The 26,930-nt window shown below is 41.3% G+C and overlaps 1 protein-coding gene across 2 annotated transcripts; it reads left to right on the top strand.

Moving 5' to 3' along the window:
• On the top strand, positions 1-26,930 carry LOC149455656 (cytochrome P450 2K1-like). Of its 2 annotated transcripts, none has more exons than XM_089686052.1 (9): positions 1-180; positions 1,697-1,859; positions 6,284-6,433; positions 7,964-8,124; positions 9,836-10,012; positions 11,916-12,051; positions 21,044-21,228; positions 24,747-24,888; positions 26,212-26,930. In XM_089686052.1, exons 1-9 carry the CDS (start codon positions 1-3, stop codon positions 26,388-26,390), a joined length of 1,473 nt encoding a protein of 490 aa, XP_089542178.1. In that variant the 3' UTR covers positions 26,391-26,930. The 2 variants fall into 2 exon arrangements, with proteins under 2 accessions (XP_089542178.1, XP_089542177.1); XM_089686051.1 differs by having other exon boundaries at positions 11,910-12,051.

Here is a 26,930-nt window from a genome sequence, read left to right as displayed (position 1 = left end):
ATGTATTTAGCTGATCCAGTTACCATTGTCCTCTCCGTTATCACTTGTGTTTTCCTGGCACTTTTCTTGTTCAGTCAGAAGAAAAATCATCCAAATTACCCTCCTGGACCACCATGTTTGCCTATCATTGGAAATATGCTCATTATAAATATGAATAAACCCTATATAACATTTAACGAGGTAAGATCTTGGACTTTAAAATGTGTGGTTATGCATGAAGTGTATGTAAATAGCTTTATGCTCACCGATTTATTTATTTATTTTTTTTAAATGTAGAATCCAGTTTTATTACAGAATAAAGTATACTGGAGTGGGCAGAGCCACAAACTTCTGTAAGGAAATTTCCCTTATGGAGTCTCTGAGAATTCTAAGAAAAAGAGAGTTGACAGGTTATCAGTTATTGGCAGAATTATCACCATACTGACTGAATGGCAGATCCCTGCATGGTGTCCTTATCTTACCATCCATTACTGGGACATAGCCAGCACCTCTGCTGTAGACAATTCCTGGGTGATTGTTCTCCATCCCAAATGTACCCACATTTTCAGGACCTGGATCTGAACCAGGGACCTTTGCTGTGTCTGGAAGTAACTCTTCTTCCTCAGCCATCTGGAATGCAGGACAGCTCCCTGGACAATTCCTTGAATGATCCTGCCTTGAACCTTGTTTGTCTTGAACCTTTAACCCTTTGCTTCTCCCATGAGGAGCGATGCCTTTGCACTTCCTGTTTCCTGTTTGCCAGATTATTGTGCTCTCTGCAGCCAATATATTGCTCTTGCCATTCCTGCTGTCATTACCACTTGTTACTAACCTTTCACTTGTTCCTTGACTATGCATCTGCTTGAACCCCAACTTGCTGGTCAGGGGGAGCCTCTCTACTGCTATAGCTTCTGGTCCCCGAGCCTGACCTCTGACCATGACATAATTCCAGTGTGAACATGTTATGGCATAGACAGTGATGGGACCAGCAGAGTGTCTCCTACCATCTTTGCTCTCAGAAAGTAACTGCTGACATTACAGTATTTGCTTTAGTTGAGTCTTCCTCCCAATGACCACCAACATTAGGGTTTTTTTCCCCCCAACTGTAATCCTAAAGGGGGCCTTTTTTTCTTCCACTGAGCACCAATTTAAGGTGTTATTGACTAATGATATAAGGGAGCACTCTCCAGTGACCACCAGTGGGGTATTTGTATTGTCCACTATTATAAAAAGGGGGTTTATCAGGGAGTCCTTCCCTGTTCACCAATGTACATAAGGTATTATTGGGAATGGGGGGGCTCCATTAATTATCAATGTAAAGGGGATGAAAATTGAAGGGATGCATAGACCATGGGAGAACACCAGTAAATAGGAGCTAAAAATAGGTGGAAATATAAGCTTCAGGCTACTAAAGTAAAGGGACCTGGTAAAAAGGTTGTCAAAATGTCAGTTACTTCAAAGGTTTCAATTCAAGGGTAATGTCATTTTTTATATTCATAGTTGTCCCTGGTGCTTCTAAACTCAATTAATTCCGTGGCTGGCTGCAACTACTGTATATTGAAGCAGTATAGGCTCCTATTACTCAGATGCTCACTAAAGATGCAGTTAAAAAAATGGCCAGGGTTAGACTTTAAATATTTAGCTATTTCTAGCCATATTTTACTAATTTTAGATCTTCTTCCTTTTTTTTTTTTTTTTTTTTTTTTTTTTTTTGCAGCTTGCTGAAAAATATGGTTCTGTGTACAGCCTACAGATAGGACCTCAGAAGATGGTTGTGTTGTGTGGCTATGAGACAGTGAAAGACGCGCTGGTCAACCATGCTGAGGAGTTTTCTGGAAGACCACATGTGCCAGTTTTTATCGATATAGGCAAGAAACATGGTAGGTATACATTATTAGGTGTTCTATTTTATGACCAGATTAACATGCAGAAAACTGTAGCTCTTGCAGTACGCACTGATCATGTGGTCAGATTTAATAGTGACTTGACAAGGTTGTAGATCAAACAGACCCCCATTTTTATGGTATTGTTCTGATGCAATGATAAGCCATTCTAGCAGTGGGCACTTAGATGGGGAGGTTGCAGTCCCCACCTGCTGCCCACTCACCAGGGGTACTGTGGCCCTCATTACACCCCTAGTGAGTCTACAGCTACTGCTACAGTGACAGCGGGAGCTCAGTGTGAGAGGAAATCTTCTCCCCTGCTCCATCCATATGACAGAGCCAAGAGCAGAACTTCTGGTTCCGGGGGGGGGGGGGGGTTAATCTGTTTTTGAGGGTTCTGCACCTGAGGGGGCAATAGGGGATGTCCTTTCTGAGGGGTCTGTACTGGGGAGGGATGCACGGGAGTAGGAATGTCTGTGCTGAGAGGTTTGTAGTGGGGGGTTGTCTGTACTGAGGGGTCTGTACTGTGGGTAAGGGGTTTTCTATTAGTGGGGGGTCTGTAATAGGGGGAAGACAAAGTTTCTGCTACTGAGCAGTCTGTTCTAGTGGTGGAGAATGGGGGTATTTTGTACTGAGTGGTTTGTACTGGGGAGGGGGGTTGTCTGTACTGAGGGGAAGGTTCTGTACTGATGGATCTCTTTTGGGGGGTTCTGTACTGAGGGGTCTGAACAGGGAAGGGGGTGTCTGTACTAAAGGGTGTATACTGGGGGAGTTCTTTACCGAGGGGTATGTACTTGGAGGGGTTTGTACCACACGGTCTGTACTATGGTGATGGGAGTCTGTAATAAGAAGGTGGGCTGGGGAGGAGGATATTGGAGAAGGGTTTGTACTGGGGGTTCTGTCTGTACTGAGGTGTCTACGCTGGGGGTCTCTCTATGATGTGGGGTCAATGTGTGCTGAAGTTCCTGTGCTGGGGGGAGTCGGTCTGTACTGAGAGGTCTGCTCCAGGGGGGATTGGTATGTGCTGAGGGGTCTGTGCTTGGGGGTGGGAATCTGATTGTGCTGGTGGATTTGGTTTGTGCTGGAGAGTGTCTGTAATGAGGGATATGTACTGGGGGGGTCCAACTGTACTGAGGGGTTTGTGTTGAGGGGGATCAGTCTGGTATGGGAGAAAATATGTGAGAGCTTGTGCTGGGGGAGCTTGTACTGAGGGCATGGACTATGAGGGGGGATTTAGGGATGTTAGGGCAGATATGCTGTACTGTGGGCTTGAGGGGTGGGGGAATTATAGACTTGGAAGAGGTAGTCAATTTGGTTGTACCCTGAAAAGTGGCCTGTGTTTTGTGTGTCATGCACTCCTAACTCCTAACCCCTGCACTACAGACACAAGGGAATTGTTAAAAAATGGAGCAGACAGAATTTGGAGCGTATGTACATGATGACCAATCAGCTTCTATCTTTCATTTTCAAAGCTTAAAGGAGAAGTATGGCCAAAGCTCATTTGACTGTACTTCTATGGACTACAGGCGTGCAGCTCGTTCTGCACTCCTGTGACCCGTTTTCAGCTCACAGCATGTTAACGTCTGCTGTTGGCTGACATCACTCAGCTGGTCCAGGCTAGGGAAAGATCCCAACGTTAAAGACGAATCCACCCAGATGGGGAACTCTGGATTCAGATGTAAATTGGGAATTCTGTTGATTCAGATGTGAATCAATCAGAGGAGACCTCTGCAGATTTAGATCTAAAGGGAAATTCTGCTGATTCACATGTAAAGGGGAATTCTGTGAATTCTGATGTAAGGTGGGACTCTTGTGATTAACTCTATATGTTTAGAATGTTATTTAATCACAAAATACTGTGTGTGTGTGTGTGTGTGTGTGTGTGTGTGTGTATATATATATATATATATATATATATATATATATATATATATGTGTGTGTGTGTATATATAATATACATTTTTCAATTGCAGTGTGCCACTAAAGTGTTCAGGTCTGGCTTGAAGAAAAGGTGGCAACCCTAATGCACCACTTTGTTTTTTCAGTACATTTTTCGAGGGGGAGGGATGAGTGTAAAAAAAAAATGATCGTTCCCAGGTGCCAGATGTCAGACACAGCACTGCATCCTAGGAGTATAGTTACTATTTTACTCTACATAAAGCACACCAAAGCTAGAAGTCTGAATATACCACAGTTGCTTACTTGAGGTGCGAAAAACTTATTTTTTAACGTGGGCAGGAGTTTAAATGTAAATTTATAAAAGGTCAATCATTTATAAAAATCCATGTAAGCAACCACCTGAGCAGTGACTTCAGAAGGCCGGACCTTAAACTTAAATATACAGTGAGGAACAGAAGTATTTGAACACCCTGCGATTTTGCAAGTTCTCCCACTTAGAAATCATGGAGGGGTCTGAAATTCACATTGTAGGTGCATTCCCACTCTGAGAGACAGAATTTTTTTAAAAATTCAGGAAATCACATTGTATGATTTTTAAAGAATTTATTTGTCTTGCACTGCTGAACATAAGTATTTGAACACCTAAGAAACAGCAAGAATTCTGGCTCTCAAAGACCTGTTACTGTGCCTTTAAAAAGTCCACCTCTACTCCACTCATTAATCTAACTTAGTATCACCTGTCTGAGCTCTTTAAAGATACCTGTCCACCCCACAGTCAGTCAGACGCCAACTACTACCATGGGCAAGATCAAAGAGCTGTCAAAAGACACCAGAGACAAAATTGTGGACCTCCACAAGGCTGGAAAGGGCTATGGAGCAATTGCCAAGCAGCTTGGTGATAATAGATCAACTGTTGGAGCAATTGTTAGAAAATGGAAGAGGCTAAAGACGACTGTCAGTCTCCCACGGACTGGGGCTCCATGCAAGATCTCACCTCGTGGGGTATCACTGATGAAAAGAAAGGTGAGGAATCAGCCCAGAACTACAAGGGAGGAGCTGGTCAATGACATGAAGAGAGCTGGGACCACAGTTTCAAAGGTCACTGTCGGTAGAACACTATGTCGTCATGGTTTCAAATCATGCATTGCACGGAAGGTTCCCCTGCTCAAGTCATCACACGTCCAGGCCCGTCTGAAGTTTGCCAATGACCATCTGGATGATCCAAAGGAGGCATGGGAGAAAGTCATGTGGTCAGATGAGACCAAAGTAGAACTTTTTGGTCTAAACTTCACTCGTCATGTTTGGAAGAAAAAGGATGATTTGCATCCCAAGAACACCATCCCTACTGTGAAGCATGGGGGTGGTAACATCATGCTTTGGGGGTGCTTTTCTGCGAAGGGGACAGGATGACTGCACTGTATTAAGGAGAGGATGAATGGGGCCATTTATTGTGAGATTTTGAGCAACAACCTCCTTCCCTCAGTCAGCATTGAAGATGGGTCGTGGCTGGGTCTTCCAACATGACAACGACCCGAAGCACACAGCCAGGATAACCAAGGAGTGGCTCCGTAAGAAGCATATCAAGGTTCTGGAGTGGCCTATCCAGTCTCCAGACCTAAATCTAATAGAACATCTTTGGAGGGAGCCGAAACTCCGTGTTGCTCAGCGACAACCCCGAAACCTGACAGATCTAGAGGAGATCTGTGTGGAGGAGTGGGCCAAAATCCCTGTTGCAGTGTGTGCAAACCTGGTCAAGAACTACAGGAAACGTTTGACCTCTGTAATTGCAAACAAAGGCTTCTGTACCAAATATTAACACTGATTTTCTCAGGTGTTCAGCAGTACAAGACAAATTCTTTAAAAATCATACAATGTGATTTCCTGAACTTTTTTTTTTAATTCTGTCTCTCAGAGTGGGAATGCACCTACAATGGGAATTTCAGACCCCTCCATGATTTCTAAGTGGGAAAACTTGCAAAATCGCAGGGGGTTCAAATACTTCTGTTCCTCACTGTAAATAGCTTTTGTAAATTCTGGCTGTAGTAGATTACAGATTAACGTAAACGGAGTAATTTGCTGGACAGTTTAAAGTTCATTTTATATTTCTATAATGTAGACAGGCTTTATAAAGAATACTAAATTTTCAAAATTTTTTTACTGTATATTTATGCTGCAACAAGGGCTAAAATGCCCTATGCTAGCAGCATGCTTGAGATCAACATCACTGCTTGGGTGGACCATTATCACTATGGTTGGAACACTGTTATGCTCTATGTTGAGTGGTGGTCCAAAATATTTCCTGATCAGCTCTGTTGAGTGGAGCACAGTGCAATACATGTTACCCTTATTTTTGAGCACAATAACACTGTAAAAAAAAAAACCTATCTTGATTACTGTCTATGCACCCTGCAACCCACATTACAGTAATTAAAAACCAAGCTTCATTTGAGCTTTAAGCAGCTCACTTGGAATTGCTCTTTAAACATAAAATGTTATTTATGTATTTTATTTTTTCTTTTAGGTCTTACATTTTCTAATGGTAATAACTGGAAAGCCATGAGAAGATTTACTCTTTCTACACTGCGAGATTTAGGGGTGGGGAAGAGAACAATAGAAGATAAAATCACTAAAGAGTGCCAAAGTTTAAACAAGATTTTTAAAGCCTATGAAGGTCAGTAGTGGTGTAATGTGCTTGGCAGTTATGAGACTGCATTTCTTTTGTTCTGATTTTCATGGCAATTCTTTAGACACAGCAGGTCGTGATAAGATGCGTATATGTTTGAGTGCAGGTGTTGAGCAGCACTGCATTCAAATGCAAGAGGTAATGTTTAACTATAACACCCATCTACACAATCCCATATACTTAACATTGTCTTCTGTTTTCACTATTTCTGTAGATTCTCACATACTGTATGTTGTATATGCCCAGAAGGCAGGGCCATACTACACCTATTTCTGCTCATAATCTTCAGACTTGTCACAAATTCATATTTATTTCAGGTACTTCTATAGCTCCGTCAATTCACACAGTGCTTTACATGCATATATTACATTCACATCAGTCCCTAACCCTCAAGGGCCATACAATCTAAGGTTCCTAACTCACATACATACACATACTAGAGCCAATTTAGACAGGAGTCAATTAACCAACCAGCATGTCTTTGAAGATAGTGTCTTCCTTGTGTCTTCCTTTGTTCCCTTTCATTGACATTGCCCTCATTTTCTTGGGGTGATTCCTCTTTTATAAAGGTATACATAAACTCCTTACTAGAAACGTGTATTGTTAGGTGGTGTCTAGTTCCAGATAAGTTTCCTGCTGCCACTGGTTCCTAAGGAAGCAGTGGGTGCTTGCACCTGCTGCATCCCTAGGAACTTCTGACATCACCAGGAGTCCTCACCATGTAAGCAAAGGGGTGGGGATAGCAGGTTTATCATTGCTCAAATATAGGCAGTGGTACCCACTGGCTGAATAAAATGTGTTTTAATGTTTTTTAGTTGGTACGTGATCCCCAGGGCAGTTCCTACCTCCAGTGCTTTTTTGGCACCTCCTATTAGTCCAGAAAATGGGCATTTTTAATTTGACTGATTTGGATCCCATTGATTTTATTGGGGTTTGGTTTAGGACTTCTTTAAAGTTCGCCAGAAAAAAAGGTTGACCGATTTCAGGGCAGTCCAACTCATTCCTACCTGTTAACAGGGAAGCAGAGCTGACTAGTGTATCTCTATATTAAATCTAATTTTGTGCTTGTTCCTTGTTGAATGTAGCATTAATATCCAAGGGGCGCCTTATATACTCATGGTACCCATACAGCAACTTACTAGGAGAGTAATGTACATTTTATTGAAAATATGAATAGTCTCAGTGAAAGAATTGACTGCCCACAAAGCCCTCCCCAGCCCAATGAACCAACGGAGCCATTAGCAGTTCCTCTCATCATCTTAAGTCCTTCTGCAGACTAGGTTGGCTGGCAGAAGTCGACTGCATGCAGCAGTGTCCATCCAGAGACATCCACAAATCTGTGGCAGACCACAGTATATTTCTAGAACCTTACAGGGATATTGTTCATACTTCAACAAACATAAGGCAGCCTTTTCCTATTTTTATAACTTTTACATTAACTTTTTCACTCTTGTTGCTTAGAATTACATATGTTTATTAAATTCTGAGTTCCTAGTAATATATCTACCTGTATTCCAGGAAAACCATTTGAAAACACCATGATAATGAATGCTGCTGTGGCCAATATCATTGTATCTATATTGCTTGGTCATCGCTTTGAATATGACGATCCAAAAGTTCGGAGGCTTTTGACAATAATCAATGATAATATCAGGATTGTTGGCTCCCCAATGGTTTTGGTAAGGTTATTTTTACTGCAACATTTTAACATAATACTGTTGGTTCACCTTTCCTTGTAAGGTGGCCCAAGGTGCATAAAGTACACAGCTCTAGGTGTCTTTTTGCTAGATACATTTTTTTCCAGTACCAAGAGATCCCCAAAACACCAGGATGATATTAGGCAATTATCAACTAAATAGCTTTCCGGCCTATTAAACTCCGTCTTTATTTTAGTTGCCAAAATTAGACTTGCTGGCCAAAAGGGAGGTGGGAGTAAGAGAAACCATGTATTGACCAGGAAGATCAAGAGAAGTGCCACTGTGCAATGTCCATACATACAAAAGAACAGATAATGAGAATAACACCTAACATTCATAATAAGAGGAGTGCAGCTGTTTAGTTACGTCTGACAACATTCATGTATCTATGGAACCACTGCACGGTGGCATTAAAAACTGGAACAATTCATCTATAGGATTAGGAAAACTACCCTGACTGCAATTGTCCTACCACTGCTAAGCTGTCACCACTTTTGGATCTTCACATTGCTACTTCCCTTTCCATTGAAGCATCTTTTAAAGCAGAGTTACAGCCACAAATGACAAGATACAAATGAGTTGCCCATTAAAAGATCAAATAACAAAACCCGCTTTTACTGGAATATTCAGCTTTCATTCAGAAATTTTCCTAGCATTCCTTTCTTTATTGCTAGATGTTCTTAGTCTGATGACCAGAATCATTCAACCTACTGTCCTGAACCTTCCCTAGCATGTGATAGGACAGTGAAAGGAGAAACGGCAAAGGATGAGCTCATTTCTCTGTCACTCTGCTCTCTCTTCCTAATGTACCACTGGAAACATACAGGTTCTCCCAAAATAGAGGCTGCCATACAAAGTTCAATGCACACCAACAACACAGGCTCAGTCTACTCTAGGGAATGTCTTTGTGTGAATATATTGCACAGGAGAAAGGGTAGGGGGTCCAGGATACTCCAAACCGATATTGGCAATCAATAGGATGGCACAAATCCTTCTAGTAGCAGGCACACATATAAGTCCCATTCCCAGATCTTACTCACAATACCCCTGGAGTCACCTAGCATCCTTAAAACACTCTTCAGTGAGGGAGATAAAAGATCCTCCTCCAGACCAGGACTTCAGAGCAGTGACCTTCAGCAAAAAATATGTTGGTAATCTTCTCCAGGTCTTCAGTCCAGCACCTACAGAAGCCCAGAACTGCAACATTTGTCTCCTATTATCTGCCTCCCAGGGGCAGCAGCTCCAGGAGAAAAAGAACCCTTCTAACAGAGGAAGAACACTCTGCCCCAGCCTCTCAAACATTTATTACTTCCATTGCCAACTTTTGGGGACCTCCTCATCATATCCAGAGTCAGACAGAAAAAATTAACCAATGACCTTAGGAAAACCTAACCAGATCAAAAACATACTCCACTAAATACAGAGGAGCCAAAAACTAAATTTAGCCTAACTTTCTGGGCAGGGCGCTACACTATCATCATACTTCTTGTCAGCACATGAACTGATTGGTGTCTTGTACTGCTTTTTCCGCTTATATGCCAGTACTGCTGTTCATGGACGGTAAGAGGTTGACACCAGAACAAATTTGGGTGCTTACACTGCTTGCATTAAAAATTACATATACATATATTCTGTTCACAGAATACAATTCGTTAACATTGTCAGAAACCTAACTGCAAGCTTCTTCTTTTAGTTGTACAATGCATATCCATCTCTGGTTCGATGGCTGCCTGGAAGTCACAGAGAAGTCATACCAAATGTAGAGGAAATGCACACTTTTGTCAGGGAAACCTTCACCAAGCAGAGGAATCAGCTGGATATCAATGATCAGAGGAATTTAATTGATGTCTTCCTTGTCAGACAAAAGGAGGTATATGTCATTTCATACAGAACCTACTTGTTTTTAATTGCTATTTTCATTAAAGTTGTAATGGGGGACAATCTCAACTGGTAGTGACAGCAGTAAACCATGTATAAGACAGGGAAATCCAGGAATAGTTCATGCAGGTTTGTCCTGCACTTCTGTTCAGCAAGGCAGAAAACATACGCATTTCAATGCAGGAGGGCTTTGTACCACAAGTCCATAGCATAAAACAAACAAAACATGTTGTCTGAGCCCCTAACTAGACATAGGTCAATTCCTGTGTCTAACGAGGCCCATATATTGATTCTTACTGTTCTGTCAGCAGTCAGAGAGAGAGAGATGGACCTAGGAATAAAGGCTTCATCGCACCCATCTCTGCAAAACCTACAACCTCCAGGATCTAACTAGACATAGGTCAATTCCTGACTAGCGGGGCCCACATATTGGTTCTTATTGTTCTGTGAGCAGTCAGCCATTTTCCCCAACAGCGGGATCTTACTCTAGAGAGAGTGAGAGGGAGATGGGGAGAGAGAGACTAATTAATGAGGTTTGGCTAATGGGTAAGATGTGGACCTAGGAATAAAGGGTTCATTGCACCCATCTCTGCAAAACCTACAGCCTCCAGGATCTAACTAGACATAGGTCAATTTCTGACTAGCGGGGCCCACATATTGGTTCTTATTGTTCTATGAGCAGTCAGCCATTTTCCCCAACAGCGGGCTCTTACTCTAGAGAGCGTGAGAGGGAGATGGGGAGAGAGAGACTAATTAATGAGGTTTGGCTAATGGGTAAGATGTGGACCTAGGAATAAAGGCTTCATTGCACCCATCTCTGCAAAACCTACAGCCTCCAGGATCTAACTAGACATAGGTCAATTCCTGACTAGCGGGGCCCACATATTGGTTCTTATTCTGTGAGCAGTCAGCCATTTTCTCCAAAAGTGGGCTCTTACTCTAGAGAGAGTGAGAGGGAGATGGGGAGAGAGAGACAGTGGGCTCTTACAGTAGTGAGAGGGAGATGGGGAGATAGAGACTAATGAATGAGGTCTGGATAATGGGTAAGATGTGCCTAGAAATAAAGGCTTCATTGCACCCATTTCTGCAAAACCTACAGCCTCCAGGACCCAGAGCTGGGCTTCTTAGGATCTAAGAAAACACACATACTCAAATCCTAAAGCCCCTCACCATGTTTAGCTGGGAACCCTGATATATACATGCATCATCCACAACCCTGCCAGTCAGTGCATCACAAAGTCTGTAAGGTAGTATTTTAAAGTAGTTGTAAACCTCAGACATAAAATATGAACAAAGTATAACCCTCTATAGTGTGTACTTGTCTCAATCCAGGGCAATTGCTGTCATTTGTCTGCCTCATTCCTCATACAAGATTTCCTGACACCAAGAGAATAAAAGGTGATGGGAGGGCACAGCCTGTGATTGACAGCCTCAGCTCTGTTCCTGTGTGCTGTATGAAGGGGGTGTGTCCCTTTCCTCCAATCAGCTCTCAGAGCTCTTCTCCCTGAGTGTAACTTCAGCTCCCCGCCCCCTGATTTTCAGAGCTGAGAGATCCTGTGTAAATTCTACACTTTGAATGAATGTGGGGGACAGATGGCTGTAGATAAACAGGTACATTTTATGTAGGCGGATTTGTTTAATCTCTGTGTAAGTGTAATATGTTTTTTATTTTAGATCCTTTACAATCACTTTACTCTCCTCTATATCAAAGTGGTCTTGTATCAAAATTCTTTGTTACACATTGTTACAATATACCAAGTCAGGTTGTGGGAGGGGGGATATTTGAGCCCCAAAGATTGCAAGTCTACAGGCTCTACTGATGGAAATCCTTTCCTAGATAAGAGCTAAAGCAAATATGAATAATATACTGTAAATTGTATGAATTTCAGGAAAAGCCAAGTCCAGAGTTCTATTTCAATGATACAAACCTAACTGTTCTGGTGGTGGACTTGCTTGTTGCTGGAATGGAGACAACCTCCACCACTCTCCGATGGGGCCTCCTGCTGATGATGAAATACCCAGAAATACAAGGCAAGTGATTGATTTATTTTGTTAATGAGGAGGTGGAGACTCAACATCTTGCATAGAGAGAAAGAGCTGCAATGACTGGGGCAGAGCGCTTCAATGGCCACAGTTTTTTAAATTTGACAGCTTGGGGGGGAGGGGGGGGGGAGAGAACAGAAGATCCCCCACTAGCTGTCAACGAGGGAATTGTTGTAACATGTTACACTCTGCATATGGGTGTAACATGTTATGAAAGGTCAACTTACCCTTTAAGGTTGATATAAAGGAACATCTGGGTAGCAGTGACCATAACCTGATTTAATTTAGGCCAGGTTCACACAGTAATACAGAGTGCTTCAGCAGCATTCTGTTCCCAGCTGTGGTTACTCTTCACATGGCTCCCTCTTATTTTTTGTTTTGTAAAAACTTTATTTGAAATTTCCAAAAGTACACTTCATTCATGACAATGTACGGCAGTGCAATGCTGATGAACATTGCTATGCTTTTCGGGATTGCGTGCTGCTATAAAATGCAGTATGTCTGCATTTTATTGCAGGATGCTGTCGCGAAGCCTTGGGCTGAGTTGCAGTGTGAATGGGACACATAGGAAAGAATTGATTTCTGTAAGTCCTGATGGTGACAAATGTTTTACAATGCAGTAAAATGTCTGTGACTGCACATAAGGTGAATTAGCCCTTAATGTAAGCTGAAAACAACAAACACATATTGGAAAGATTTAAGAGATCAAATTTTCCAAGGCTGAGGGCTGCTCGCTGAAAGGAATGATTTTCTTTTCCCCTCAGAGACCCCCGGTCTGTGGAGAGATTCCTGGTTTATCAGCAGAATTCTGGGAACACCCCTTGAACACGGGAATAACGGCAGTTTATGTTCAGAGATGTTCAAAGTTTATTAGACATTAATAAGATTATATAGACTACAGATAATAATAAGGGAGGGGGGAGCGAGTTTCAAAACTGTAACTTGTAACTTTCCATCATGAGCTAACTACATGAAACATAACATATACATTTCTTGGTACAAATTGTTTTGGCTAACTTTCTGGAAAACAGCCAGACAAAGACATTGTCAGGGTCATGTTAGCTTCTGTTGATACATCCTTGAACAACCAAAACAGTTTCATTAAACGTCTAATATATCTGCAAAAAGCTAACTTAATACTTAAAATGGTGTACATAATACAAAATGGAAGTTATCTAGATCCTTTCAATCCCCTCTGAGATCATGAACATGATCTCAATTCTTTACTTCATTCATCTTTTTGTACATAGCCAGATAACCTTCATTTGTATTTTGTGGCTTGGTAGCTCTAGCAATGCAATATAATGAGCATTTAAAACATAGATATAAAGATAAAACAAAAAACAATATCATGACTATGCTTACAGCGATACCTTTCATCCATGAAAAGATGGAACCAAATCCTGATCCTAACCAATCAAAAGGAGTCCATCCATCTTTTCCTATAGCTCTAGCTTCTTCCATCAAACCATCTACCTGTTCCCTGTGTTGCTTTATTATTTCATAATAATCTTGAACAGTCATTGTGGTATTATATATCCAAGTACAACATTCATAATCCTCTGTCATCTCACACAGACCTGTCAGTGCAGCACTCATACTTTCAATAGCTAATTCTTGCATCTCCAGCTGTTTTCTAATAGCTCTGGTCTCAGAGTTAGTTGGTGTTTTGGGTATGTACTGGCTTTTACCTGATGTTCCTTTTGGTCTATAGCTGCCATAATTGGCACTAATTGGGCTACATAGCACCAGCCCTGGACATTACTCGGTATCCAAGGGTAACAGATCTTACCACAACAGATATAGGTATTGTTTCCCAAGGAGATCGGCAATTTTTGTATTGCAGAGCGAAATTCAGGGGTGACAACAAGTGTAAAATAAAAAAAAAGTTTTCCAAACATAGTTTTCCCCACATTATCTTGTATCCCTTCTAAACTTTCATTCAGGGTTTTACCATTTACTTGCCAGAGTTTCACAGAAGAAGTTCCATCCCTCCTTCCAGGATCAGATATGTTTAATATGGACTGAGAGCACATTCCCTTTCCCTTGTGGAAAGTATTCCCCAGTCTAAAACACCAATCGGGGAGTTGAGTGACTCCCAGAGTTGGAAAAGATATGGTGGCATTAGAAGTAATATTGGTCAAACCAATACTTACATTCCCTTTTATTAACAAAAATATTTTAACTGGAGCGGCCAGAAGAGGAATTTTATTAGGCCCAAGTCCTCAGGGTGATAAATACAGTTAGTTAAGATCCATACTGGCAGGAAAAAGAGCACAGTCAGTGTGCCCAATAGAACCCAGAGTTTCAAAGCACCATGAGGGGCAGTAAGGAATGTCATCTTCAGGGTCTTTCTCACCGACTTCACCCGCTCTTCGAGGATTTTCCTCTCATGCTTCACCTCCTTTTTCCATCTCATGTTTCTCAGGTGTTTGGTTCACCTTCTTCACTCGACTAGCATGGATCCAGGACTGGGAATTCTCCACCAGAACAGCCGTTCTGGTAACCGCTATCACCGTAGTAGGTGGTCCAAAGGGGTAGCCTTGCTTCTTGTCTTTAGCGAGTTGGCGGAGCACTACAACATCTCCCACTTGGAAAAGGTGTGTTGGTTCCTGAAAAGATAAAAAAAAGTGCGAGCAACATTTTTCAACCTTATCTAAAATTTGAATCAATTTTCTCACATATTCTTGTTGTACCAGGTCAAGGTCCCCTCTTTCTAACATAAGTGGCTGTCTAGCCTAAGGAGTGGGGAACGGTCTTCCCATTAATATTTCAAAAGGAGATAACCCTGTAGTCTTATTAGGTGTCATTCTTACCTCTGCTAGAATTGCAGGTAACATCTTCTTCCAGTGGGTATAGGTTCCTCCAGTGGCCTTCCTCAACTTATCCTTAATTGTCCTGTTCATCCTTTCTACTATACCCCAACTTTGAGGATGATAGGGAATATAAAACTTCCAATCTATCTTAAGTACTTTTATCAAATCTTGACATACCTTGGCCACAAAAGCTGGTCCGTTATCAGAATTTATCTGCAGCGGACATCCCCATCTGGGTATTATCTCCTGTGTAAGAATTCTGACTACAGTTTGTGCATCTTCTTTATTAGTGACAAATGCTTCCACCCATCTGCTAAACATCTCCACCATTACCAACAAAAACTCTTGCCTCTGTCCTGTTTTTGGCATGTGGGTAAAATCTATTTGTAAATGGGTGAAAGGTGTAGTTGGGTACACTAGATGCTGGTGTTGTGATTTCTTTGGGTTCTGTGGATTGTTCCTTATACATGTAATGCACCTGGAAACATATTCTTTCACCAACCTAGATAAGCCTGTAATGTAAAAATCCTGCAATAATGTTTCACATGTCGTTTTCCATCCTCTATGTCCTAGACCATGGTACTGTGCAATGAACAGTGGGGCACTTGATATGGGAATGCATGGTTTCCCCTCTAAGCACACTAGACCAGAAGCTGGATCTAGTTGTGCTCCAGAACCATCCCAGTCTGCTAGATCGACTTTTGTAGCAAATTTTTGTAAATCTGCATACATCTGGTCATGTGGGGTAGTTGTGACGCCTGAAGTGAGCAAAGGCATCTGCTCACTGGCCACCTGTTGTAATGTGGCTTCCTTTGCTACCTTATCTGCTAATGCATTTCCTTTGGCAATATGATCTCTGCGATTTGTCTGTGCCCTGCAATGTAGAATGGCTAGTGTTTTTGGTAACTGTATGGCTTTGAGTAGATCAGATATCAGAGAAGAGTGAGATATGGTTTTGCCATCAGCAGCAATAAATCCTCTTCTCTCCCAAATGACCCCAAAATCATGTACAGCACCATGGGCGTACTTGGAGTCTGTGTAAATGTTGACATCCTGTCCTGCAAATAATTGACATGCTCTTGTAAGGGCAATTTAGTTCGGCTGCTTGGGCTGACTGATATGGAATTGGCTTTGCCTCGAGTATTTTGTCAGGAAGTTGCACAATGGCATCTCCTGCATGGTAAGTGCTGAGGGGGTAGTAAGTATTATCATTTGGCCTAGAACATGAGCCATCTACAAACACATCTGGGGCCTCATCAAGAGCCACAGTTGACATGTCAGGCCTCGGGGAAGTGTCTTGCTGTATGTGGGTTATACAATTGTGTTCTGGTGCAACTTCATCCTGTTCCCCCTTTATCCCCAATAGGGCATTCAAAATTGGAGTAGGACCTGAATTTGCTGAAGAATATTTAATAATCAAGTTGGGATCAGATAGAAGAATCACTTCATATCCGTTCAACCTTTGTGCTGACATGTGTTGAGTGTGTATGTTTTTCAGTAGTAAGGACACTTGGTGTGTGGTGTGTAGGGTAGCTTCATGTCCCAATGTGAAAGAAATAGCCATCTCCACCAGAATCGCGCACAATGCAACAGCTCTCAGACAAGCAGGCATGCCCTGAACCTGAGTTGGCACTACTTTGGGAAAAAAAAGCTACAGGGCGGAGCTTGCCTCCATGTTCCTGAGCCAGGACCCCCGCCATGGTTGTACAATTTTCCCCCGCATACAGATGAAACATTTTCTTATAGTCAGGTAGTCCAAGACCAGGGGCCGTTACCATAGCATTCTTCAGGTACACAAAGGCATCAACCATTTCATTTGACCATGTGAGAATGTCAGGTGATTCTGAAAGTGTGGCAGACCTCAGAGTGTGATCATAGAATGAACAATCAGGTATCCATTGGCGGCAGTAACCAATCATACCAAGAAAAGTTAGCATGTCCTTTTTTGTTTGTGGGCGGGGCAGACCCACGAGAGCCGCAGCTCTTTTGTGACTGACATTCCTCTCACCATGACTTAGAATAAAACCAAGGTACTCAACCTGTTTTTGGCACCATTGCAATTTCTTTTTAGATGCTTTGTGATCATTCCCTGACAACCATTCTAACAGAGACCAACTATCCTCCTGACTGGCCTCCTGACTTGAACTACAAATCAATAGGTCATCCACATATATAATGAGGACCGAACCATTGGGAGGGGTCCAGGACCTCAGTGTGGTCTGGAGGGCAAGTGAGTAGACTGCAGACAAATCTACATAGCCCTAGACATTCTACACCAGGTCATCTGGCGATTTTCATAATATAAATACAAATAGCGTCCTCGTCTGGTGGTCCACAGGAACCAAAAAAAATGCATTTGTTAAATCAATCACTGTAAAATATTCTGCATCTGACAGAATGGAGGTAAGGAGTGATGGCACATCAGGCACTATTGGGGCTAATGGAACCACCAAATTATTTATGGCCCTCAGATCTTGTACAAACCTGTAAGAACCATCCTGGAAATTACTACTATTAACCTTCTCTTTTCTTACAATATCTAAACATCCCGCTGCCTCCTTCTCGTGAAGGGAGGTCTGAAACTCAACAACAGTTTTAGTTGCCCAGTCAGAGACCTGCTGCTTCACGGCTAATCCTGCTTCTGGCTTAAGACCTGTTATGAATGTCTGAATCATCAATGGACTTAACTCTCCAGTTAGAGCCAGTCCTGCTTCTTGTGTCCAGACATCCTTCAACCATTTCCAAAATTCTAATACAGTTTCTCCTACCTTCTGTTTACATGCTGTAGCAATAGGGAGGGAAGCCTTATTCTTGAAAACCCTTTTTAATTCTGTGTCAAGCTCCTCCCACATAATTTCTCTCCCTTCTGTGGTATTTAGTTTATAGGCAGTAGCCTGTGTATTACTTGGTTCTATGTGACTAATGCTTTTTACATTTATCCAATCCCAAGCTGGATTATTTCCCAGAATACCATCAATGATCAATCTCATATCTTCCTGTGTGTAACTTCGTCCTAAACATGCCTTTTTAAAATAAGCAAGAGTACCTCCAGGAGATACTGTAGGCTTGGGACAATGTTTAACAATCTTATTAATATCTTCTAATTCTATGGGTTTTTTTTAGAATTAGTTCTCCTGCTGTGAGAAAAGGTAGTGTCAATATAGCCAACTCCTTTCCTCCTACGGCCCCCTCATCTTCTCTTTTTCCTCTAGTTTCTTATCCATGGATCTAAGCTGCATTCTAAATTCCTCCACATCTCTGCCCTTTCTATGACTGGTGTCACTTCTTCTCCATTGACCATCCTTTCTGTAATTTTATTATATTTACCTGTCCCTGTTCTTCGTATTCCAACTCTCCTTTGTTGTCATTATTTTCCGTAAGGATGCCTTGAACTTGGCTACCCTCTTCTGGTGATTTTATACTAATAATCTGTTTGGGTCTAGTGGAGGGGCCTAGCTGTATTGGTTGTAGATCCGGGACGGGAAGTGGGACAGGGGCAGGGACTGGAGAGGCAGGGGCAGGGGCTGGAGCTGCAGAGACAGGAGCAGGGGCTGGAGGGGCATTAGGCTGGGGAGTAATCATCCCCAAACTAATCAAAAAATCATCATCAGCAGCATTTTTAAAACCACTTAATGAAGGATATATATTATACGGAGGGGGTGGGATTGGTGTCTGAACTGTTTTCAGTCCAATCTTGGGTCTGCATGTCTTTTCAGATTGATGCTTTTCCTGGCATATTTTTAATGTATCCAATTTCAACTTCCTCTTTTGTTTTAAAGAGAAAATCAAATTGAACTTTCCCTTGCTATTATCAACCCAATACGGTGACCATTTTAACCAGTTTTCTCCCCCTTACTTCATATAAACTTGGTCCCATTGTGGGTCCCCCTCATACCAAGGAAAGGCTTGTTTATCCCCCAAACATAATCCCTTAATCATGTCTGTATGAAAAGGATCATTTGCCCCCTTTCTTGGGAATGGGTCTGTACTCCCCATAGCTTCTGTCCAGCCTGCCATACAATCCACCCAGGGATTTATTAAATAATAGTCCATTCCACAAACTCTAGCAACATAATCCTTACAATTTTCTCCCTTTTCTGGGGGACCTGGTGGGTAACTACCTCCTTGACCCATATTTAGACAGTGGATAAGACAATTTTACCTTAAAATCTTATTTTGTTCTACACAACAAATTATCTTATACTTCTACGCAACAGAAAGAAAAAGCAAAAGACAGATAAACCAGAATCTGCTCCACAGACTTATTAACCTCTTGATAACTTCCCAAAAGTTATCTCTTCACTGTTTTACCAAAAAACAGTGTGTTCTACCAAAGAACAATCTGTGTTTACCAAAAACACTTTTTTTTTTTTTTTATAATGCACTATTTTATAACTCTACCAAAGAGTTAAGTCTGCTTACCAAAAGCAGCTACAGGTTATCACGGGTCTATATAGACAATACAGAATGATTCAAGACCTTCCCTCAACACAAGGCAAGAAAGAGCTTTTAGTCATAAAAAGACAAAAGGTTTACTTACCAAGTGAGGTGGGTGGTCACCCCGGGCTGAGCCCCCAGCTGAAAGGAATGATTTTCTTTTCCCCTCAGAGACCCCCGGTCTGTGGAGAGATTCCTGGTTTATCAGCAGAATTCTGGGAACACCCCTTGAACACGGGAATAACGGCAGTTTATGTTCAGAGATGTTCAAAGTTTATTAGACATTATTAAGATTATATAGACTACAGATAATAATAAGGGAGGGGGGAGCGAGTTTCAAAACTGTAACTTGTAACTTTCCATCATGAGCTAACTACATGAAACATAACATATACATTTCTTGGTACAAATTGTTTTGGCTAACTTTCTGGAAAACAGCCAGACAAAGACATTGTCAGGGTCATGTTAGCTTCTGTTGATACATCCTTGAACAACCAAAACAGTTTAATTAAACTTCTAATATATCTGCAAAAAGCTAACTTAATACTTAAAATGGTGTACATAATACAAAATGGAAGTTATCTAGATCCTTTCACTCTCCAAGATTCAAACTGGGAGGGAATATTGTCATTAAAAAACACAGAACTAGGTAGGAATGTCCCAAATTTGGCTCCAGTTCACCCTTTCAAAGGGCTTCTCAGCATCAGATGATAGAAGTACTACAGGTAAGGGACCTGATTGGGCCATAATGTGCCCAATATATTATATGAAAAGCTCTTATTGCATTATCACGGACCTCCCATCCCATTATAAAACCTGTTTGATCTGGGTGAACTAGCTATGTAGCATGATCTTGAAGACATATAGCTAGGAACTTAGAAAAAATTTTGGTGTCCATATTTAGAAGTGAAATAGGTAATTAGATGGACAAAAATTTGGGTTTTTCCTGGTTTGGGGAGGACAATGATATGCGCTAATAATGCCTCTTTCGGTAAGAGGCGATAATTGTGTTAAAGTAATGATACATAGGTTCCACTAGGGCCTGTGACATTTTTATTATAACATAGGTTAGTGAAACCACCTACCCCTTTTATGACTTCAGACAGTTAACCTGAATACCAAAGTTATTTTACTAAAATAGTTGAAAGTAACACAGAAGCAGTTCTCCAAGACTATTCTAACACACATTCCTGGCAAAGTTCTCTAACTGCCCCTGTCGTAGTGCCCCAAGAGGTAGTCATACCTTAATTTTGCAGTAAAGTCTATTAAGAGTCCATAGAAGTCCATAATCTGGTAGCATAAGTACATGTAAGTCCCAGACCTTTGGGAACCCCAACTGGGCTCCCACAAGGGATGCTGAGCAGTAGAGTGACAGCTACATCTTGACTCCCTGAGCTTAGTTACACCCCTGGGAACTCTAGGAGCCCTATATTTATATGGTGCAACCAGCATGGGGCGATGTTCCCCTGAAAAGCCCAGGAAAACCTGTCCAGCAGTGTTAACCTTTGCCTTTCAGGTCCCACCACCCCAGCAGAGCCATTCCAAATAACAAAATACCAGTCTTACATGGTAATGCATTGCCAGGAAAAGATACAGAAATCAGAACTTAGATAACAATAAAAGTTTAACACAGATAATCCCCTTTCAGAGCTACTGTACCTGCTTACATATACGTATCCTAAGGGAAAATGGAAAACCCCTGAAGTAAGCCTTTCTTTTAATACCAGAAAATGTTCAGAAGGAAATTCAAAAAGTCATCGGTTCCGGGGAGCCTCTCCTGATACATCGAAAACAAATGCCGTATACTGATGCTGTTATCCATGAAATCCAAAGGTTTGCCAATATCGTGCCAACAAGTGTTCCACATGCCACTACTCAAGATGTGACATTCAAGGAATTCTTTATACCCAAAGTAAGTATTGCATTCTTTCCTTTATTCATTACTAGAATATAAAAAAATGAAAGGTATTTGCTACCAACTTGTGAACAACTCCAAAAACTACCTAGGTTGCCTGATCAGTGATCTCTTTGACTATATATTCCCAAGCTGCTGTCCCCCAGATCTCTGTTCCCGGGCCTGATACCTGCCTGATTCTTGAAGATCTTTTTTCTCCACCTGCCTTGTCCTTTTAACGTTCTTACAATGATCTTGTCTATTGATTTTGTATGATACTTCTTTTCTGCCTGCTCTCAGCAGTGTGCAACTCTGATTGTAACTGGGGGCAGCAGTCTGGTAGATGTCAGCATCAAAGTCCATCATCCCTTTCAGAGTGCTCTAGTGAACACTGGGTGGCTCCTTTGACTTTGTGCCTGGGCCCTCTGTAGGGCTCACATACGCCTGATGACACAGATGGTCCACAACCTCCATCATGACAGTTTGCTCAGGCCATGATCGCTACTGAGGCCTTTCAGCAAGGCCTGTTTTTCAGGTTAAAAAAACCTGAAGAGAAGTTGGAACAGATTGCTGACACCCTCCTGGAACTCACTCAGCTGTTGGCCCCTACACTTATTTTTTAGATGCTTGCTCAGGCCTTATCTCCTGCCCTGCCCATTGGTATCTGTACTAACAGCCAGTTCATTATTATATGTGCCATCTATGTATTCTGTTCCATCATGTCCTCTGGGGGCCCCCAGTTCTGCAAAGGTGTTTTGAACTAGTTCCAAGCCCAGTTTGAATTACTTTAATGGAACTTTCCTTCTGACAGAAACAAAGTCTTTTCCATACCCTCCCTGCTATTTGGACAAGCACTGGTCCAGGCTCCACTTCTCAAGACAGATCACCCACAGCTATATGATTATTGTCTTAACATTAATTTCTAGGAAAGATCACATGAATGCCAACACCTTCCATGACCAAATTCCAAAGCACTTTGCACCAAAACTCCAGAGCCTAGGCAGTGCAGTTTCCTCTTTGCATACTGAAATATTTTTTCCATCCAGTTCAAGGGAACAGTTTCTGGCATCAAACTTTCTTGGGATCTTGTGTAGAAGTGTGAAATCCCTGTTCTGCCTCCAGCTAAACCTTTCCAGGTCTATATCCTAAATGGCAGTCTTCCCTGCCAGTATTTAATAAGCCACTATTGCCCCTCACTATGTGTCTGGGAGCTTTTTTATGTGTTACTAAGGTTAGTCAATACTTTTCTGTTGTATCTTCCATGGCTATGCACCCATTAGCCCATCATTGACTGGACCTTTGGAGGAATAAAGTCCTGGGGAGGAGGGCATCTTGTTTTCTGCAGCATATTGGCAAGGACTCCCCATTCCATCCTGTCTGTATCATAAGTTTTGTTTATTCAGGTAGGAATAAAGATGGTTCTCTTCGCCCTCTATAATTTCCAGGGTCTAAACAAGATCATAGTAAAGAAGAAACATCCCTTTCCATGGATCTTAAAGTGTTATTACCTGCAGGTAGCATCCATTTTTACTAAATTAGATTTTCAGGGTGCCTATAACCTCATCAGAATTAAAAAAAGGTGATGAATGAATGGAGGGCTACCTTCAGAATTTGACATGACCACTACAAATATTTGGTCTCTGCAATGCCCCAGCCATTTTCCAAGATTTTGTCAACAATGTTTTCAGAAACATTTGTACTCATGTGCTATGTCTAGAGGGTATTTATTTATTCAGATCTTCCTTACTATCATGAGCATGTCAAGACAATAGTTCTTCAATTAGATGAAAATAGATTTAACACTAAACTTTAGAAATATATCTTTTGAGCTCACATGTGTTCCCTTCCTAGGTTTTATATTCACTGCCCAGGGTCCACACATGGCTCCAAACAAAGCTCCCACCTCAAAAGATGCTCAGAGATTCCTAGACTTTGCTAATTAAAACCATGGATACAGACAGAGCTTCCTTCTCAAAAGCTGCTCAGAGATTCCTAGGCTTTTCTAATTAATATCAGTTCACTAATGATTACTCCACTGTAACACCATCACCACTCTAACCAAGAAAGGGAATGAGCTTCAGAAGCATATACAAAAGACTCTTAAAGGGGTCTTTCCTATCTGCCCCCTTTCTGGTCCACCCCTTCACCTCCCCTTTTGCAAAAAAAATGTTTCTGGTGAACACCACTCCTGTGGATTCTTCAGTAAAAAGTTCTTGCTGGTGTAAAGAAATCATTCCATAGGAGACCAAGGCTCACACTCAGAGTGGTGGCATCTTCTAGAAGGAATGATTTAGCTTAATACCCTTTATTTGGATTGAAAGAATCTTCAATAACTTCAAACTGCTCAGAGGATCAATCCTCGTCATGTTCACTAGGCTCTGTTCTTTTCTATGTCTAATTTTAATGTGGCTTGCTGTCTGGGAGCTAAAATGACCAACTCTGATGCACTGTTCCTATCCATTGAGCTGAAGGACCTGAAACCCGAACCTGACTTTAAAACGTATCCATCCCAGATTCTGCTTTCAAAATCCATGTGTCTGTACCAGATTTCCCTGTTCCAGATTTTAATATCGCCTCTGGATGACAGTCACTTTTCTAAGCTGGCATGCACCAGAGACTGAACAAGCTTTTATAATTTATTTTTGGCACCTACTGTTGGCCACACTCAAAAAAGATGTCTTTGATTTGTTGGCTGAATATCCCATTCGCATACAAAAATATTTAGGGGACAGACTGCGGGGGTCTTACTTCCCCTTCCTATTTCCAGTGCTTTTTGTGAAGGGGTTTCCATTACTCTCTCTCAGCATGATGATTGTGACTAATATTTTAGTATTGATTTTAGAATACACCAACATTCTGAGAGACATCTAGGAGTCTATAGTGGGTATGTTTGGGAATGGATGTCCTGCATAACAAACAGCCAAAAAAAAAGGGTTCCCAGGTCACCAGATTATTTATAAAAGGGAGAAGTTGGACTGGGGCACTTAAGCAACGTCTAGATAAAAAGACTTACAGTGGTTCTAAAGTCTAAGAGTTGTTTACCTTAATGCATTCCCTGCATTAAGGTAAAAAAACTCCACACTAACTGTTCCCCATACTCCCCACCAAGCACTTACCCAAGCCTGTTAGTGATCTAGTGCTGTCCCTGGCTACAGATCTTCTTGCTTCATATCCTGGTCTCACAGTAGACTCAGACAGCAGTTGGATGCATTGGCTTCTGCTGCTGTCAGTTGAATCCTGTGAAAAGGGAGCAGGTGTGCGGCTAAACCACTCTGTGTGCGTTTATGGATGCAGAAGAGGAGGTAAGTGGCCCCTCTGTGCAATACCATTGCACAGAGCAGGTAAATATAGCATCTTTTTTATTTTGATTAAAAAATAGACTTTACAATCACTTTAAATAGTCAATAGGTAGCCTTTACCTTCTTATTTCAGTGCTTAATCTTTACCTTTGATCGGAGTGCACCTTGAACAGATCAATCAACTAATAACTGTTACTTATGATCCATCCAAATGTCTATCCCATCTATTCTCTGCAGGGAACTCAAGTGATTCCATTACTGTATTCTGTCCTACGAGACAAAGAGCACTTTGAGAAGCCCGAAGAATTTTACCCTCAGCATTTTCTGGACTCAGAGGGAAAATTTGTTAATATTGAAGCTTTTATACCATTTTCTGCAGGTGAGAAAATAAAAGGGGAAAACTCTAAATTGTTACAAATGTATCAAGGGTTCCTCTATGACTGTGAGCAAAAGAAGGACAGGCCAAGTCCGCAGAGGACAGAACCCAAAGATTACAGATGGGGCCACAATTAGTAATTTTATACTGTCCAGTTTTCTGAAGTGGTATGATGGACAACGTTTAGGCCAAAGTCTTTAATGAGTTTACCCAAAAGTGATATATTACCATGCCTAGAGGACATGGATCTTTGACACTCCAGCTGATTTCCATTTCATTGGGTATTCACCTTACTGCTTCTCACTCCCACATGAAATAAAATAGATTGTTTTAAAAGTTATATAAAAACCATCAGGGAAGGATTTGCTTATCCCATCCACACTTTGCAGCTTGAAGAGGGAACTAGTCAAGTAAAGTTTTAACTACGAACGTTCAAGGAAAGACCGTTGAAAAGGAGATCCTGCAGCTTTCATCAAAAACAGCAACAAGGAGTGCCTGAAATGTTAAACAAAATTAAACAAAGTTCAAAGATATGTGCAAAAATACATTTTTTAGTTAAGTACTCAAAGGAACAAGGACCTATAGACACTATGTTTTGAAAGCCATGCAATCCAGTATGTAAGAGCCGTGCTTGGCAGCAAAAGCTGCAGGCTTGAGAAAGAGGGAATGAGGGACACACATTGCATTAACAACCAGGACCACAGAGCGCAATATACACATACAAGTAATTCCCACAGCTTCAAGTGTGCTCCAGTGTGGAGCCCACTGCAGGTACAGTCTCATTTAACACAGCCACCTAGCTGAAAGCTGTCCTGGAAGGTGAGTAGAAACACAATGCAGCTCAGCACATCAACCCTGCAGCTTTTGCTGTTGGCCATGGCTCTAGTTTATACTTTGGATTGCTTGACTGTCAAAACACTGCACCTATGTGAGTGTATTTTATATAGTTTTTTATTAATATTTAATAACAATAGTTTTTTTTGTGCAAGATCTTTGTGATTTCTCTCTCTTTTTTTATTTTTGTTCTAACAGTTATACAGTTATATATAGTTATAAAAGGATATGTGGAGGCAAAAAAGCTCTGTAAATATTGGCTGGGGGAGTTCAAAGCCCTGATTAGATTCTAACAGTGTGATATCCCCTTAATGTACTCAAATCCCCTCAATGCACCCACTTTGCAAAGAGTGAAGAGATGGCACATGAACAAGTCCCCAATTAGACCTAGATGGACACAGTAATGGAAAGTTTTATGTCCTAGAGCTGTAAAAGTCAATATTCCTCCTTAATCATTATTTTAATAATTTTTTTTACTTTTTCATTCCCAAGGTAAGAGAAGTTGTGCTGGAGAAACCTTGGCTAAAATGAAACTGTTCCTCTTCTTTACAACACTGCTGCAAAACTTCACCTTTCAGGCTCCACCTGGAGCAAAACTGGACCTTACAGGAGGTGTTGGCTTCACAACTCCTCCACTGAAGCATGAGATCTGTGCAATTCCTCGGAATTAAAGTGGCAGTAAATCTATGAATAGTCATTTTGGATTGGGTTTTGATCTTTTTTTAAAGAGAACCTTTTTTTGATTTGTAGAAATGTAATTGAAAGTTCCCATGACCTCAAAACTGGTGAAAGTTGCACATTTAAAAGTAAAACTGAACACTGGTGAAAGTTGCACATTTAAAAGTAAAACTGAACACAATGAAATAAATGAACTATGAAGGAGAACATGATATGTAAAGACTTATAAGTAATACAGGAATTGGATCATGAATGCTATGAAACATAAATATATTGATCCCTGATTGTGACAAAAATGAGGTCTGACATTCCCAATCTGTGTGGAGAATGGTGAAGTCACATTAAACACGGTGCCAACCTTGTTTCACCAAAACCTGCTAGTCAATAATAAAACAGGTCAGATTTAAATCTCATGTCTGTGCTATGTATTTAGGGAAGATAATACAATCAACAAAAGAAAACAATCAACTTAAGACACTGGGGTTGATTTACTAAAGCCAAATAGACTGTGCACTTTGCAGCTGCACTCATTT

This window comes from Staurois parvus, unplaced genomic scaffold, assembly GCF_062004578.1.
Source record: "Staurois parvus isolate SC_StPar_1 unplaced genomic scaffold, SC_StPar_1.0 ptg000390l, whole genome shotgun sequence".
Classification (NCBI taxonomy): Eukaryota; Metazoa; Chordata; class Amphibia; order Anura; family Ranidae; genus Staurois; species Staurois parvus.
The sequence above is the reverse complement of the archived record's forward strand: the minus strand, read 5'-3'. Positions and strand labels throughout refer to the sequence as shown.